The sequence below is a fragment of the Gouania willdenowi genome, chromosome 4, assembly GCF_900634775.1.
Source record: "Gouania willdenowi chromosome 4, fGouWil2.1, whole genome shotgun sequence".
Classification (NCBI taxonomy): domain Eukaryota; kingdom Metazoa; phylum Chordata; class Actinopteri; order Blenniiformes; family Gobiesocidae; genus Gouania; species Gouania willdenowi.
The window spans coordinates 3,019,823-3,036,799 of NC_041047.1; the positions used below are offsets into that span (position 1 = coordinate 3,019,823).

Sequence of the window (16,977 nt, forward strand, 5' to 3'; positions counted from 1 at the left end):
TTTTTTCAACTCTACCTTTCATTTTGTTTTACTCTTTTTTACTGCATTCTATCTCTACTCTACTCTATTCTACTCCGCTCTATTCCATTTTATTTTATACTGTTCTGTTATTTTTCACTCTACTGCATGTTTTATTCCTGTCTACTCCCTACTCTAGTCCATTTCTATTGTATTCAATTCTACTTTTTTTATTTGCTTGCTCTTCATCTATTCTATTCTATTTCATTCTACTCTAATCTATTCCACTCCTCTCTACTTTACTCTTTTCTACTCTATTTTACTCTACTCTATCTGATCTATTTTTGAATAACCATCGGTTGTGCTGAAATAATACAATATTTATCTTCATAGCATATTTTCTTCAGTGTTTACCTCATGAAACACTTTTATGTATTTAAATTAGACTTTTTTTGAGTTTCCAGATAAAAGTAAGCTTTAAGAAACACTCCTTTATTTACAGTCATTTACAGCTAAACCTACATCTGTACGTACGCTGAGTATGCATTCTCCCAGAGATGTTAGACTTTGTTAAAAAAAAACTTTATAAGCACAAATAACCATAATTATATTAATGTGTTATTATTTTATTAAACCATTTTCATTGCATGTATAAATACATAAAAAACCGTAAAATGTATGAATCATATTTTAAAATATTTATTGAAATCATACAAAACAAATAGTTTAAATAAATGCATTTATTATTTAAAACAGGTTCCTTTTTTTTTATCTCTATTTTAAAGATTTCATGAAAATGCAAACAAACACAACTTGCAGTGAACACAATAAACCAAGGTGTATTTATCATATTTTAAAGCTGTAATTTTACCATTAAGATTCACATCTTTTATTTTGAATGATCTTATTTTGAAAGCGGAGATTGATGAGAGGAAGTCCGCTGCAGTCACGTGATGAAGAAAGCAGCCGACGCCGCAGTGTAAACAGTGAGTGTTCGTGTGTTTTTTGGTCTCTTAATGTGACTCACAGCGGTTGTAGCTTTAATAACATGTTCATTAGCACTTTGTAAGAGTGTCGATGATGAAAATATTTCATCAGCTTCTTTGTTCAGACACGATATGAGTGGAAAAGGGACGAATTGTTGACGCTAACGTTAGCTGTCACAGCTCAGCCTGTGTAGAGCTCAGAACGATATACAATATATAGGATAATATATCTGTGTTTCTGGTACTGTTACAATCCTAAATAGGACTGCATGTGTCTTGCTTTACGTTAAAAAAAATACATAAAAGTAATTCAGAAACTGTTATTTAGATCTTCTTCTTCTTCTTCTTCTTCTTCTTCTTCTTCTTCTTCTTCTTCTTCTTCTTCTTCTTCTTCTTCTTCTTCTTCTTCTTCTTCTTCTTCTTCTTCTACAGCTGACTGTTTACATGAACTAAAATCACACTTCTGCACTACACTGTTCATCTGCTTTTGGTGGAATGTGCACGTTTAACTTTGTATCTTTATTTTAATCTTTCAATATCTTTATTTGTTTTTGTTTATACATTATTACTTTACTTCTGCCTGAGGATGTTCCAATCCGATATTAATATTACAGATCGGTCTGATATCTACGACAGCGTATTAGGGCAACATTAAAATAAAAATAACAAATCTGGCCTCTTCGAGATTAAATTCTGGGGGAAAAGATGAATGTTTAACTTTATTTTTTACGTTATATTGTAATATGCATTGTTGGAATGTCACTGCTAAATCAATATTTTCATTATTTTTTATTTTTTAAAGTTTTTTTTAAAAGCCTTAATTATATTTCATACAAATGCGTTGTTTTAATTTCATTGAGTTTAGTACACATTCAGGGTAGAGCTGGGCAGTATATCAAGATCCAAGGTGTGTGTGTATATTTATATATTATATATATTATTTTATAGCTTATTTTTGGATTAAAATACTCATTTTAGGAGTTGCTGATTTAATCACTTCTTAGAACTGCATGAAAAGAACAGTTAGATGATCACTGAGTGCCTTCTAACCCAGACCTTCACCTATACAAGCCGCTCTACAGAACTCACTCACACGTGCTGCCCCTTAGAGAAGAAAAAATTGTAGCGAGGTGTTTGGGCTCACCCTGCAGTAAGAATGGAGCAAATCACCCTCTAACGATTGATGGAATCAATGAAAAAAACACTTTGGACATGTGTATGAAGCCCTAATAGTACTTTATGATGTTTAAAGCACAGAAAAGTAGATTTAGCTTAACATTGGTCCTTTAAATTAAAAATACACAACAAGAATAAAATAAAGCAGGTTGTAAATAATGAGTTACATTATTTATGGCTAGTTCTTATGGTGTTGGTTTGATCCTAAAGATATGGACTTAAGTTAAATATTTTTTCATTTTAATTAACTGTAATGTTCCATCCTTTTGTGTTTATGATTTATGATATTCTTCACATTGACATTCTTCAGCATTCATGCTATCAGTTCTTTGGGATTTAAAGAAACGCATGTGAGAATGGCAGGGTTCCCACGGTCAGAAATTTTTGGAAAAGTTAAGGAATTTGAAAAAACGATTTTCTAGTCTTGGAAAGTCACTGAATAATTTAACTGTTTAGGAAACACAGCCTTTTTTAGTTTAATGTTTAAAATATACTAAACCCCAAAGATGTTAAAGGTATTGTGAACGATGTTATTTTGGCTTCAACTTTTGGGTGGATCATCTTAATTATTGGTCCTCCTACATGTCAATCATTCTGATGATATGTTTACTTAAGGCTGCTGTACGTGCTCTTGAAATGGATTTTCACTTACCGGTAGCGAGTCTGACATAGTGGGAAAAGTGCAAATCTTCTTTTGGAAGGTAAGCCTGTATGATCGATGCAGATTCCAACTTGTAAATAGAGCCGTGCACGAGGAAAAGTGGGCTCGTGCACGCTCTCTGCTTGCAGCAGGCGTCCTCACATTGTTATCTGTTTTTTTCTTCCGTCGTCGCTAACTCCTCCTACACTGTTTGTCCGATTTTGACAAATTAGCTATCAGAAAATTTATAAAGTTCCTGAGATTTTTTTGCTTATACTTTTATAATTTGTAACTTTTAAACTTTTTGACTTGTCACATTTTTTTCTTTCCCATTCATTTCTATTAGAAATTAGCTTTTTCAACCCATTTCAACTTTTTCAACCTTAATGCTAATGTTCAGCTAATGCTAGGTCAGTGCCATTGTTAGGTTAATGCTAATGCTAGATTAGTGCTAATGTTATGTTAATGCTAACAGTGATGCTAAGGGAATGCTAATGCTAGCCAATGCTAAGCTAATGTAGTGCGACGTGGGCATCACTAGCATTTTCTTCAGGAAATGCAAATATTCTAGTTGAAATTGTAATCTTATCTTATAATTAAACATGATAGCACTGAGTTAATTGTTGTTTAATGTTACATTCAATAGCTGATGCATTGTTATTTAAAAAATATTGCAAAATGGGTGTCAGAGGCAATTGTGCCATTGTATGATGCTATCTGATAGATAAGTGATGGACACAACTTGTATTCCCTGTGCCACATTTTTGCTACGAACTGTGACACAGTCACAGACCTCTGTTACACTAGTACACTGGAAAGGCCCGCTCATTTTTGGTAGAATAAATCTTAGCGGTTCAGAACTAAGTCATGGGAATTTGGTAAAATATTTTGTAAAAGTTTAGAAAAATAATTGTGAAAAAAGTGTGGGAACCCTGGAATAGATGCAGGAAGTGATCCCGCTGCATTTTCTCACTCTTTCATTTGGTCGCTGAGGGTCTCCAGGCTCCTAATCCTCCAAAAACATTTCCCCACATCAGCCGGCCCAGCTTTCCCTCTTCTTCTGTTTGTTGGTGAAGGACTGTGATGTGGGAACGTTGCGGACTTGGCTTCATTAGGCATAGCTCAGTCTGTGCAGCACATGAGACCAACAAACAAACAGAGAGCACCAAGGAAAACAAAGCCTGTGGGCAGACGTAATGACGCTAAGACGCTATAGGTCAGGTTCACTCTCTCCGTCACAAAGGGGCTCCATCAGGGCTGGGGCTGAAAAACCATCAAGACCAACATCTCTACGGACTTCACATTTTACATTTCAAAATTTCACAAAGTCAGGATTTAAACATTCCTGCATCACTTTTCTGTTTCCATTTCATCATCGTTCCCTGTTTAAATGACTTAACTGGTCATTAAACTTCCTGAAATCATACCAAACATGTTAATATAGCTAATAGAGTCAACTACTGTTATTTAATTTATATTTTATATGCTTCAGAGAGGTTAAATAATGGGATGGTTTCACTGAAATTACATCGCAAGAGTGATAATTTAACCAGTTTGACAGGAAAATCCCATTACATTATTCAGGAAAGTTTTAATTTTTGGCAACTGGAGATTCACCCTAAATGTTTTGCACAAAACCTCCCACAGTAGGGGTGTGCAATGCCATGAATCTGATGATATGATACGATTCAAAATTTGTATATCACGATACGATATATCCTGATAAATTGAGAAACTAAACAATACAATATATACATAGCAATATCAATAATTACAAATTTCACCTTGACAAGTACAAAATGGTTAGACATACAATTTATTTCATTTTTTTTAACCTTCGAGAGCAAGTAAATGGTAACTAACTGTAATTCAAGCACCAATATCAAAAACAAGTGGTATGTTTATTAAACTGTCAAATTACATTTTTCGAAAAAGTTTAACCTTTGCCTTTACAACAGATTTTGATTCTGTTAAATTCTTAAATTAAAGTCAGTAACCACATACATCTATAAAAGTGTCCAGTACGTTTTACTAAAATAAAGTGCAATCAACTTCCAGCTAAAATGCATTGAGGAGTGAAGTAAATGGTAAAATGGTAAATGGACTTGATTTATATAGCGCTTTATCACCACACTGAAGCAATCTCAAAGCGCTTTACATATCAGCTCATTCACCTAATCACTCTCACATTCACACACCACTGCCATGCAAGGCGCTAGTCGACCACTAGGAGCAACTTAGGGTTCAGTGTCTTGCCCAAGGACACTTCAACACATAGTCAGGTACTGGGATCGAACCCCCAACCTCTCGATCAGAAGACGACCCACTACCACCTGAGCCACGGTCGCCCAGGTAGTTTAACAAGGTCTGATGGTGCGTTCACTGACACCTAGCGACTGGGAGTTTACATTCACTGGATACGTTAGTGCAATTAAACTCTTTTTTTGTTACAAAACATGATTTAAAAAAAATCGATTTGGACATTTTGTGGAACGATACGATTATCGCCCGGTGAAATATTGCGATATATCACAGAATAATTTTTTTTTACGCCCTTAATCCCAAACATTAGTTGTGAAATCTTTAATTACTGCCATCCGGAGAATCGCCCTCATGTTTGGCACCAAACCCCACACAGCCGTGTGATTGGAGATGCTTCTGCTGTGACGTGTCACCAGGTAAACTGATCACCAGGTCAGCTAATACACCATCAAATAACCTTTTACACATTTGAATGCAGTCTTAATAACCTGAACCAACACATTAAAACACACTTCAGATGAAGCTCTGCATTTATTATCAGTCACAGTATAGCATGATCATTAGTCGGCCCATAACACGCAGTGCAAGATTTTTTAAGGGTTTATGGGCAGAATTGGACACATTTTTCCGTTTGTCAAACTTTCTACACATTCAGTCCCTCTTTTTTCGGTGAAAAATGGCGCATAAACGTGTGATATTTTCCCAAAACATGCATGCAAGGCATTTCTGTGTCATATTGAGACAGCATGGATTCCTTTTCCAGTTTCAGAACTGGTTTCACTCCAATAGAAAACAATGGGATGTTTACAGGCAGTGGGGCCGTGTGACATCATCAATCACGTGATTTCAAGAAGGAGGAACACAGGCTCTAAAACTGTAAAGTAGTCCCATTTTTAAAAGTTAAAAAATGAATATGATGCAAAATATTGTCTTTTGTTAAATCTAGATCTACTAATAAGGACATTTCAAAGGTTTTAGGACATATTTGGAACAAGTTCTGATGAACTACAACCGGGACCGTACCATGTTCTCGAGAATTCAGTCAAATAACTTGGGTCCACCGAGTAAAAAAAGGGTCTCTGAGAGGCTTTTGACATCCGCTCATAGAATATCGATGTCAAATTACAGCTTGATTCAATGGGTATTAACGGAAAAGTAGTCATTTAATAAATGGGGCCCCCGTGGCACATACGGAGTACTGGGTCCCATTTATATATTGGTATGTGTCAATGATTTGGTACCACCAACTGTAGCAATATTTGACTCACAAATAAATGAGAAAACGACTTTAAAGGAAATTGCCAAAAAAAGGGGCCCTAATCGAACTGTGCGAGGCATAATCGGAACCTATGTTGAATTGCCTTTGAAACAATATATCACACGACTATGTTCCCATAAATTTGGAAATTTCAAAAATAGGGGTCCGACCGTCTCATCATATTCATTCATAGAGTATTCATAATAAACTGCATTCCGATATAACGAGAACCAACGGAGGAGTAGTCATTTAAAAAATGCTGGTGCCCCCGTGACATGTATGGAGTAATGGGCCCCATTTACAGTTTATATCGGTATTTGCCAATGATTCGGTACAACCCACCGTTGTAAAATTTGACTCGCAAATAAATGAGAAAATCAATTTTTGTTTTTTGTTTTTTTCTTTTGGGGCCCCAAATCAAAAATACCACATTTCAGCTCGATCCGTTCTCGAATAACAGAGGAGTAGCGATTTTAACTAGTGTACAGAAGAAGAAGAACAAAGTGAGGGCATTTTGAGGATCTCTTTAAAATGATCATTTTTGCTGCTCAGTCAAGCTGAGGTTGGACTGTCATGGCCTGAAAGCAGCTTTTAACCCAACCTGCTCCTTCCATTAGCACTGATGCACTTATTAGTAATTCGACACATGTTTGGGTCACTTTCTGGGCTCACCGCAGAGGTGTTGGCCAACACTGAGGTGGATTGTTGGAAGCCGTGTGATCAGCTCGGCCTCCGTCTGAAGCTGCTGATGTTTGGCCGTCTCTGTGCATTCAGACCAGTAGGACCAGGGGATCTTTGATGGAATCTGGTGTTTGTGTAATGCAGGAGCAGCAGAGTTAGTGCTGTTAGCGCGCCGCCAGGGAGAGAGATGCTCTGATTGATGAGGGAGGGGGTGTGAGGGAGATGAGCTGTCTAAATGCTCCCTTTGTGCCCCACAAGTCCATCACACACACACACGCACACGCACACACGCCAATCACTGCCATATGTGAGTCACCTTTGAGCAGCGAAGGATCGAAGGCATGAACGCCTTTTACAGAGATCATTAGGCTGCGTGTGTGCGTGTGTGTGCGCATACTCATTATACACACTTTCATTTTCACATCTCAACTCTTCATGAGAGTTCCTCCTGTTAATAACTTTATTTTCCAATGCCTCAGAAGTGTGATGTGTAGAAAAGAATTACACACCATGTGTAGCGAGATTTTTTTTCAGCGTGTGATTCCAGCACTGCTACGTGCTAAGCTAACCAAAGGTCCTTCTCAGTTTCAGAGTAACCAACATGTATAGAACAGGGTTCTCACCAGGAATCTTTCCCAGTGTCGGCCAGGGGATCACTTTGATCGCAGCCACATGGCATTTCAATTTCAGACATTTATTTAATAATTTTTTGAAACACTATTTCTTGCACTTGGACGGCCACATTTTATGAAGTAAAGTGAAAGTTTTTTTTTGTGGTCTTTGTTCCAGCCTTACTTTAAAGCCAAAAGTGATTAGTTGAATTGGTGAAGGTGATGATGATGATGATGAATGTAGTTAGAGAGTGACTCATGCTTGGTATAGGTCCTCCACTAATAAATAGTCACACACACTGTAGAGACGAGAAATAGAGCAGCAGATTAGTAAAAAAATAAAAACCTGACGGTATTTGGCACAGATACTCTCTAAGGGCCACTTTTTTGGAAAAAGGCATTGGCCACTCAAAGATTCAATATTGCTATTCAGTGATTATTATATAACCAAAAATTGCCAAACGAGGTGTCAGCGCAAAGGTCTGGTCCGCCCAAGTCCGAATATGTGCATCCCCCCCCCGGGTAGAGTCAGGACCTTTCCACTGACACCTCGTTTGACCAGATCCAAGCATTTTTGGATTTTTCCCAAGTTTTTTAAGGCGATTGAGTGTTTTGCCTCTACGTTCAACAGCGCTGGCGAGAAAACATGAGCTATATTTTTCAATTCCTCAGAAATGCAGAGCGGACCTGCTCACCAAGTTGAATTTAATTTGTAGCGTGAGATTCAGTTTATTTTCTACTTTTCCATTCTGTGCGAATTGGAAAAATATCTCATCTGAACACAACAGCAGAAATGTGACTTTGGAACACTGGCATCGGCAACTAATGGATGAGAAAGACTTTTGGCACAAATTACAGTTTAAAAAATGTGGTTTAGAAGCTTTAACAATTTGTAGAATATTTTGAGCCATCACTTGTGGATCATATTTAACTCATTGTAGAGATGTGAACATTTTAAAGCCACTTTAAGCTTTTATTGCAGAGCTTTAATGTTGTTTCTATGGAGAACTTAAGGAGCTGCTGCTGCCCTCGGCTCAGGCCACGGAGGATATTTTCCTTCGTTGTAAGAGAAATGGTTTCATGTAACGGCAAAGATTTGTTTGGAGACTTTAATGAAAAGTCTTTCAACACAGAGCCAGCGCACGGCGGTCAAAGAAAATCCCAAACCACTTCCAGGCAGACCCAAGTCGACCCCGCTGTTTGTTAGTGGCCTTCCAAGGAAAGCAAAGCTGGATCCTCAGGCCACAGGGATTCTGTTCAGTGTTGACACACTTTAAATTTAGCCCAGGATGCAAAGGGAGTCCTCTAACGCCCCCTAAAGGGGGAATGGTTTAACTTTTACAGCAGAGATGGACAACTTTAACCCCACGGGGGCCACAAAAGTGTGATTGTATCTGATCAGAGCATTAATACATGAGAGCAAAGGGTTTTGTCTGATGTTCTTGTTTTATTGTAATTTTTTTTGTCATTTTGTGTCATTTTTTTATTAACTTTTTATTCTTTATTTTGAAGTTCTTTTAAGTGTTTTTGTTGTTGTTTTGTGGGTTTTTGTATTAATTTTGTGTGTTCTTATTTATTTTGTGTTTTTGTTGTTTTATAATATTTTTGTCATTTTGTGTATTTTTGTCATTTTGTATTTTTTTATTAGTTTTTATCATCTTTTGTGTTTTTGAAGTTCTTTTGTGTGTTTTTGTTGTTGTTTAATGCATTTTTGTATTCGTTTTGTGTGTTTTTCTAATCTTGTGTGTTTTGTAGTAGTTTTGTGTTAATTTTTTGTTGTCAACTGTGTATTTATTTTTTCTGTTTTTTGTGTTTTTGGAGTCACTTCATGCATTTACTTTGGGGGCCGTTTTCAATTAAGCTGAGGGCCGCATGTGGCCCCCGGGCCACCAGTTGCCTATGTGTATAATTTTTTTTAAAACTCTTTTTCAGTTTAAACCTTAGTATCTGAGATGGTGCGTGACATGAGAGTTGTGCAACTTGTGCACGTGTGTGTGTGTGTGTGTGTGTGTGTGTGTGTGTGTGCATTTCTGTGTGCGCGTGCTATAGAAGGGGTCTGGGCAGTGTTCCCGTGTCCATGCTCGGCCCCCGGAGTAAAGTAAACACAGCGGCTCTTTTCTCATCCCAGCCGTCAGCAGGCTCTCCCCAGGCCCGCGCCAGAGACCACACACCCAGACCACACACACGCACACACACACAGGTATACGCACGCACACACACGCACACACTGCCCTTTCTGCACAACCTTCCATCCACTCACACACACACACAGACCACACAACACCAGCTCGAGCTGCTCGCACGCAACCGAACTGAGCTGTCATTCTGCGTGCACACAGTGTGTGCATGTGTGTGTGTGTGTGTGTGTGTGTGTGCTTGTGTGCACGTGTGTGTGTGAGCAGGGATTGGACAGAAAACACTGCTGCCTCCGTGCACAACAGGCCGACTCCAAACATGTGGGATTGATGAAGGCTGTGCACAGCTCTCGTGTTAGGCCTGTTAACCTCTTATCTCCTGCATGTCAAACACAGCCTCCACATTTCCTGTGACGAGCAGCGCACGGTTAGCTACACCGCTAACCCAAACCCACCATGAGTTAGCCCAGGATAGAGGGGTGCAAGAAAGGTCCCCCACAGGGTCAATAAATGCTGTCAGGATGGGACTTTAATACTCATTTTTTTATATATATATATATTTATTATCAGGGTTCTCACCAGGAATTTTTCACAGCGTAGGGGGGAGCGCGTGGCAGAAGTGTTGGTGGGGGGGGGGGGGGGGGGGGCTGTCAAAGGTCAACACTACAAGAAGTGCAATCTTTTAAAGACAGCAATGCCATTTTGAAACATATAACTCTGAGGGCTAATCTTAATCATTGTTACTGCTTTACTTTAGCCAAAAGCGATTAGTTGTAATGTATCTAGAGAGTTAGTCATGCTTGGTATAGGTCCTCCACTAATAAATACACGCACACACACACTTTATAGACAAGAAATAACATTTGATTCAAAAGACTGATTCCAAGACGAGCTTTTCAAATTCTAAGATGACAACAAAAGCACACTACTACATGACATGAAAAATACACAAAATGAGAATGAAAATACACAAGATGATAACAAAATACACAAGATGACAAAAAAAGCACACAAAATGACATGAAAAATACACAAAATGACTCCAAAATACCCAAACAATAAAATAAAAAAACACTCAAAAATGACCACATGAACACACACAAATACACAATACAAACTGAGAAAAACGACAGGAAAACACACAAACCCATTCTGGGACTTTTCTGATGTATTCATGCTGTAACACACGGTTGTGTCACTTTGTGTGTGTGAACTTCCTTCACATGCGTCTTGTTTTAGCTGTGAAACAATGGGGACCTTCTGCACTCGTTCTCTTTAACCGTCCTCCGTTTCTCCTCGTCCTCCTCTCTCTCTCTCTCTCTAATCTGCTGCTGCCGCGTGGGCTCACAGGGAATGATTGGGGTGGAAAAGGTTTATTTATCCTGCACTGTGATGTTTACATTCCTCACCTCCCCCCCTACCCCCCAGATCTCTGTCTGCTCAATATTTTTCTATTATCTGAGAGATAACTGCAACAGTGCATACATTATTGAGGGACCTACCGGATGGAAAGCCTGATTACTTTTTTTTTCCTAAGTAAAATAATAAATAACAATTGAATATGAAATGAAAATTAATATATTATTTAAATTTGAAAATAATACATTATTTATATTTCTAAAATGTAATTCATTATGAATTAATATGTCATGCCTGTGTTTTTGGTAAATGCTGAGAAACGCAAAGGTTAACTGACCTTAACCCTCAGGACCCTGTGAGCTTACGTACTACAACGATATCCTTCATAATACTGTCATAAAAATGTTGTATATAATTCTCCCCTATGCCCTCCGTCATAAAAAACACCATATTTTATTTTCAATGAGAAAAACACAAAATATGCATTTTTTTTAATAAGGTGCAAAGTGAAAGATTTGATATATTTTATTTATTTATTCAGTTCATTTCCGACACGGTTGCATTCACAGAAATTCATTTGACATTCAGAGCTGTGAGTGAAGAATAGATTGTTTTAAGTGATTTGGTATGTAGGATTTGTTGAAGCTTCCATAGGATGTAACTGCTTTTAGCAACTTTGTTTTTAACTATTTGTATATGTTTTTTCCAGGTCAGCTTGTCGTCCATCCACACTCCTAGTGCCCTATATTCTTTTACTTGTTCTATTATTTCCTTGTTTAGTTTCAGTCTTATATCTCCTGTTTTTTTTCTCTTTCCAAAGTTAATGAATTTTGTTTTACTGACGTTTAGGGCTAATTTGTTTACATCTAACCAAGTTTGAATTTTTAATAGTTCCTCATTTGTTGACTCTATTAGAGTGTTAATGTCTTTGCCTGTGCATAGAATGGTTGTGTCATCTGCAAACAATGTTAGTTTTAGGCAATTTGTGACTTTGAAAATGTCGTTTATGTATAGAATGAACAGTTTTGGCCCCAAAATTGAACCCTGTGGAACACCACATTGTATGGTTTGGCATTTTGATGTGTGTTCTTCAAAGTCAACATATTGTCTCCTATTTGTCATATAGCTTTTAATCCATTTTAAGGCGTTGCGCTTTATTCCGTAATTTTGAAGTTTTTCTTCTAGAATATCATGATTAATTGTGTCAAAGGCTTCTCTTATATTCTCCGTGATGTCAATTATAGCCATTGCTGTTGAACGTCCTTTTCTAAATCCATATTGTCCTTCATGTAGTATATTATTGTCTTCTATAAATTTGTCGAGTCTGGTCATGAACAGTTTTTCCAGAATTTTTGATAGTTGTGGTAATATTGATATTGTAATATAAAGTTATTACAGACTTGAGTTGGTCAATAATTGATAAGAACATTGATTTTGAGGCAATTTTATTTTAACAAAAACTACACTCTTTCAGCTTAGGTACCAAAACCTTCATAAAAGTGTCTTAAAAATGACATAAATATGTTTGTCCACATCATATTTTTTCAACAACTTCAGACCAATCAAATATAAAGTTTTTCATTATATTTTTATCCATTTTTTTTATGCCCCTTTTGTTATGAACTCCTATATTTTTTCAACTTGAAAAACACTAAATATGCTATACTCGCAAAAATAAGGTGCAATATTTGGTATTATTTTACAAGTACTGCGGCGACGTTGGCGGCGGCGGCCGGTTGTGGGGAGCCGACTTTGGCGGCGGCGGCCGGTTGCGGGGAGCCGGCACTGGCGGCGGCGGCTGGTTGCGGGGAGCCGGCACTGGCGGCCGGTTGCGGGGAGCCGGCACTGGCGGCGGCGGCCGGTTGCGGAAAGCCGGCACTGGCGGCGGCGGCCGGGTGCGGGGAGCCGGCACTGGCGGCAGGGCAGGCGGCGGCCGGGTGCGTGGAGACTCTGGAACGCTAGCCTGGGAGCTAGGAGACTCTGGAACGCTAGCCTGGGAGCTAGGAGACACAGGAATGCTAGCCTGGGAGCTAGGAGACACAGGAACGCTAGCCTGGGAGCTAGGAGACACAGGAACGCTAGCCTGGGAGCTAGGAGACTGGCGGGGCTGACCCTTCCTTTTAGACCGACCTCTACCTTGTTATAGGCTCCGGGGTCCTCCAAAAGCCAGTCGAGTTCCCAAGTACCTCTCTCTGACAGGATCCTCCTCCAAAGAAATCGAGCCCGCCTCGGCCTCCCGTAAGAGGCTTTGAAAATAAAAAATCCGCTCTGCAAAGATCCTCTCCGCTGGGTCCACGGGGGGCTGGTTCGTTCTGTCACGGTCCGGTGTGGGTGTGGACCCAAATGCAAGGAGAGATGGAGGCATGATAGAGGCATAACGTTCTTGGAACCAGTCCATGTTTATTCCTCAAAAGCAAATTCCAAAATCCAAACTCAAATCCAAAACAGGGGAGCAAGACCAGACACAACTGCACACGAAAAGGGAGACAACAAACCTGACAACATCAACGAACCAACAACCACACTATGACCAAGCACTCAGTTAAATAGTGGAGGAGGCCTGAATAGGAATGGGCCACACCTGGGTGAAAACATGAGGGAGCTAATCAATCACCAACCAAGCACACAGACATCACTGGGGGGTGGAGCCACAAGCAGGAACACCTGAAACATCGACAAGAGTTAAACACATGACTAGACTCAAAATAAACAAAGACACAGAATAACTAAACTAACCAACAGAACATGACATAATATACATTTTTTTCCCACTTTTTTCCACATCAGAACTTCAGACCTAACCATAAATATAAAGTTTTTCATGAATTTTTTTCTTTATTTCATGTAAAGTTGAATGAAGTTCAATGCTAGGTTATGAAAGCATTAGTGATAATGATTTTAAATTCTCTGTTTGTAAGGTTTTCATGTGTTTTTTTTTCCTCCTCTGTTGTCTTCCAGGTGATCCGCTCCACCCGCGCTCCAACATGTCCCACTCTCGCCCACCCCCCCTGGTCACTGGGATCTCCCCTAAAGAGGGCCCAGCCTGGACCAAAGTCACCATCCGAGGGGAGAACCTGGGCACGGGTCCGGCCGACCTCATAGGTAGCAGCACACGGCCAGCACTAATCTGATTACTGCCTCAAATCTCTCTATAAACGCAAAGAATCTCTGTGTGTCTGTTTGTCTGTGTGTCTGTGGCTGAAATATCTCTGGTGTTCAGGGACAGACAGAGCTCATACTTGCTACATAGCAGCAGCTTGGTTCAAAGCTGTGCAACATTGGAGTTGTTTGGACTGTAATAGTACATTTAATGAATATTTCATAAAATTGTCCACCACGAGCGAAGCAGAGCGACTAGAGTCACGTGTGGGGCCAGAGCCACACATGTGACTCTAGACTACGAGCTTAGTAAATGAAGCACTTTATCACACACCTGCTGCCATTACAGGCTGTTAAACATCACCAAATCATGCAACACATTGTTATTAATCGCAGATTTCTCTCCAGTAGAATGCCCTGAAATCACGCCAGATTTGATACGTCCGTCTGTTTTTGCCCCCACTTGATAGACATTAAACCACTTGTTTTACGGAGAAAAATAATGAATAAATGTGAAATTTCCCTAAAACATGTGGGTAAGGGTTTTATCTGTGTCATATGAACATTTCCATTTCAGGAGGTGAAGTCTGTCACAACAGGTCAGATATTTTTTAGCAAGACTTTGATCCAGATTCAACATTTCCCCGACCAACTGTTTATAAATGATTCAGCAAATGTGAGGATATATTCTGTCATATTGCAATTTCTGCTTGATTTAGTTTAAAGTAATAATAGTTCAGTAAATGTTTTAGGAGGTAAACTCTTTAATTTCCATCAGTATTCCGTGATCATGGGAAATTTCAGGCCCTAAACATGTAGAGCCCTAGAAAATCCATTAGATTTTTTTCCCCCAATTTGTGTTTTCCCCAATTTTTTTTAAAATTAAGGTTTTTTGAAAAAAAATATTGATCTATTTTTTTCCCAGAAAATATGATTTTTTAACTCCTGTGAGAAAACAAAATAAATAATAATAATAAAAAGAATACCATAATTAAACAAAAATGTGTGTCAAAAATAAAAATGTGTAAGCTCCAATTCAAAGGTTGATATAAGTTGTAGTGACTTGGATTGTTCTGACTGCTCCTTTTCATTTATTTACATATAAAGATGTATGAGAGCAGCATTAATGTCACTCAAATTCTTCTCATGGATCATTATTCAGCAATTCAGTTAACGTGGAAATGTTATGGTCCTATACATGCGTCATAATATCTGCATTACTACAGCTTCCGATTTTACGTTTCAAAATTTCCCCAACCCTTTTTCTGGGTTTCTGAATTTCTACGTCATTTTGAACTTTTCCAGTTCATTTCATCCTTTTACCTTATTTAGATGACTTTACTGACTATTAAACATCCAGAAATCATACCAATTTTACATTTTATATGCTGATGATTTATGAAATCGAGAAAGTTTCACTGAAATTACATGAGATTACAGGAAAAATCCCATGGAAATATGTGATAAATCCAAAAATCGTATTTATGAAACCTTTCATAACTGTTAACCAGTGAATCACCCTCATGTTTTGTCCAAAACGCCGCCCAGTCGCATCATTGGAGATGCTTCTGCTGTGACGTGTCACCAGGTAAACTGATCACCAGTTCAGCTAATACACCATCAATTAACTTTTTACACATTTGAAGTCAGTCATAATAATATGAACCAACACATTAAAAACACACTTCAGCTGAAGCTCTGCATTCATTATCAGTCACAGGATAACATGACCACCAGTCCATCCGTAACACTTACCGCATCATTTTAAACGGGATTATTAGTGGAATTGGAAGTTGTCTTCATCTCATCATCCGTTTTATGGTGAAAAATATATTTGATATTATCTCAAAACATGCATGTTAGGTATTTTAATCTCCTATCAGGACCCAATTTTAACCTTCTTATTATCCTCAAATATTAATAACACATTTTACCCCAGGGATAGTTACCTCTAGAAAATGATTTTCAGAAAATTGTTGACCAAGTTTTTGTGTCAGACACTTTGTTTATTTGTTGAATCCATAAATATACCCGTAATAATGAAACTGGACGTGTTCTCTAGCGCCACCGTCAGGACAAACTATTAAATTAGAATTAATTTGTCTCGAATAGTTTTCATCCAAATCTTCTTAAATTTACTGACAACATTAATAACCGCTACAGTATGAACCCTATTGGTTGTGCTGCTGATATGACCTTTGACCTTTCCTGCAGCGCCACCATCAGGTCAAACTTTCAGTTTTAGATTTGGTGTAGCTTGTACATTTTTTATTCAGATCTTTTCTATTTTGGGGTGCAAAAAAAAGGTAAACTATTATTTTTTGAATGATAATATAACATTGATAATAGGAAGGGTTAAATGAAGAGAGACATTTAAAAAAAAAACAGGTCAGTTAGTTTTTTGCGGGTGTGAACGTGAATTGTGTTATGGAAGCTCAACATGACTTGTATTATTCTTAATTGTACTCTTGTTTTTCTATCACCCCCACTCTGGGTTTGAGGGGGCGGGACTCCCACAGATGTGTGTGAGAACAGAACAGAGCAGGTCTGAGCTTCTTTTTCACGCTTTTTGTGGCTGATTTGCTGATCAAACAAACTTGATTCGACTCCTCAGAGTTGTTTACTGAGCCCACTGTTAGCAAAGAGCCACTTAGCGCTGAAGTGATGCGTTAGCTCCAAGTGTCTCAGCCAAGGAAGGAAGATCAAGGCCACCCACACGCACAAATACCCCGACTTAAACTTTCACCCTCATGACAGCTTGACTAAACGCTGGTAGATCGCACCCGTCTGTCTGTATGTGTGTGTTAGGCCT

At 38.5% G+C, this 16,977-nt stretch overlaps 1 protein-coding gene across 1 annotated transcript in view; it reads left to right on the forward strand.

The window, feature by feature from the left end:
- Window positions 1–887: 887 nt before the first annotated feature.
- The window catches only part of exoc2 (exocyst complex component 2), a 56,370-nt gene continuing 40,280 nt past the window's right edge, over window positions 888–16,977 (forward strand). The window contains exons 1-2 of the mRNA XM_028444707.1: window positions 888–944; window positions 14,025–14,168. Of these exons, the coding sequence (XP_028300508.1) occupies window positions 14,051–14,168 (118 nt within the window). The 5' untranslated portion in view covers window positions 888–944; window positions 14,025–14,050. The remainder of the gene's footprint in view (window positions 945–14,024; window positions 14,169–16,977) is intronic.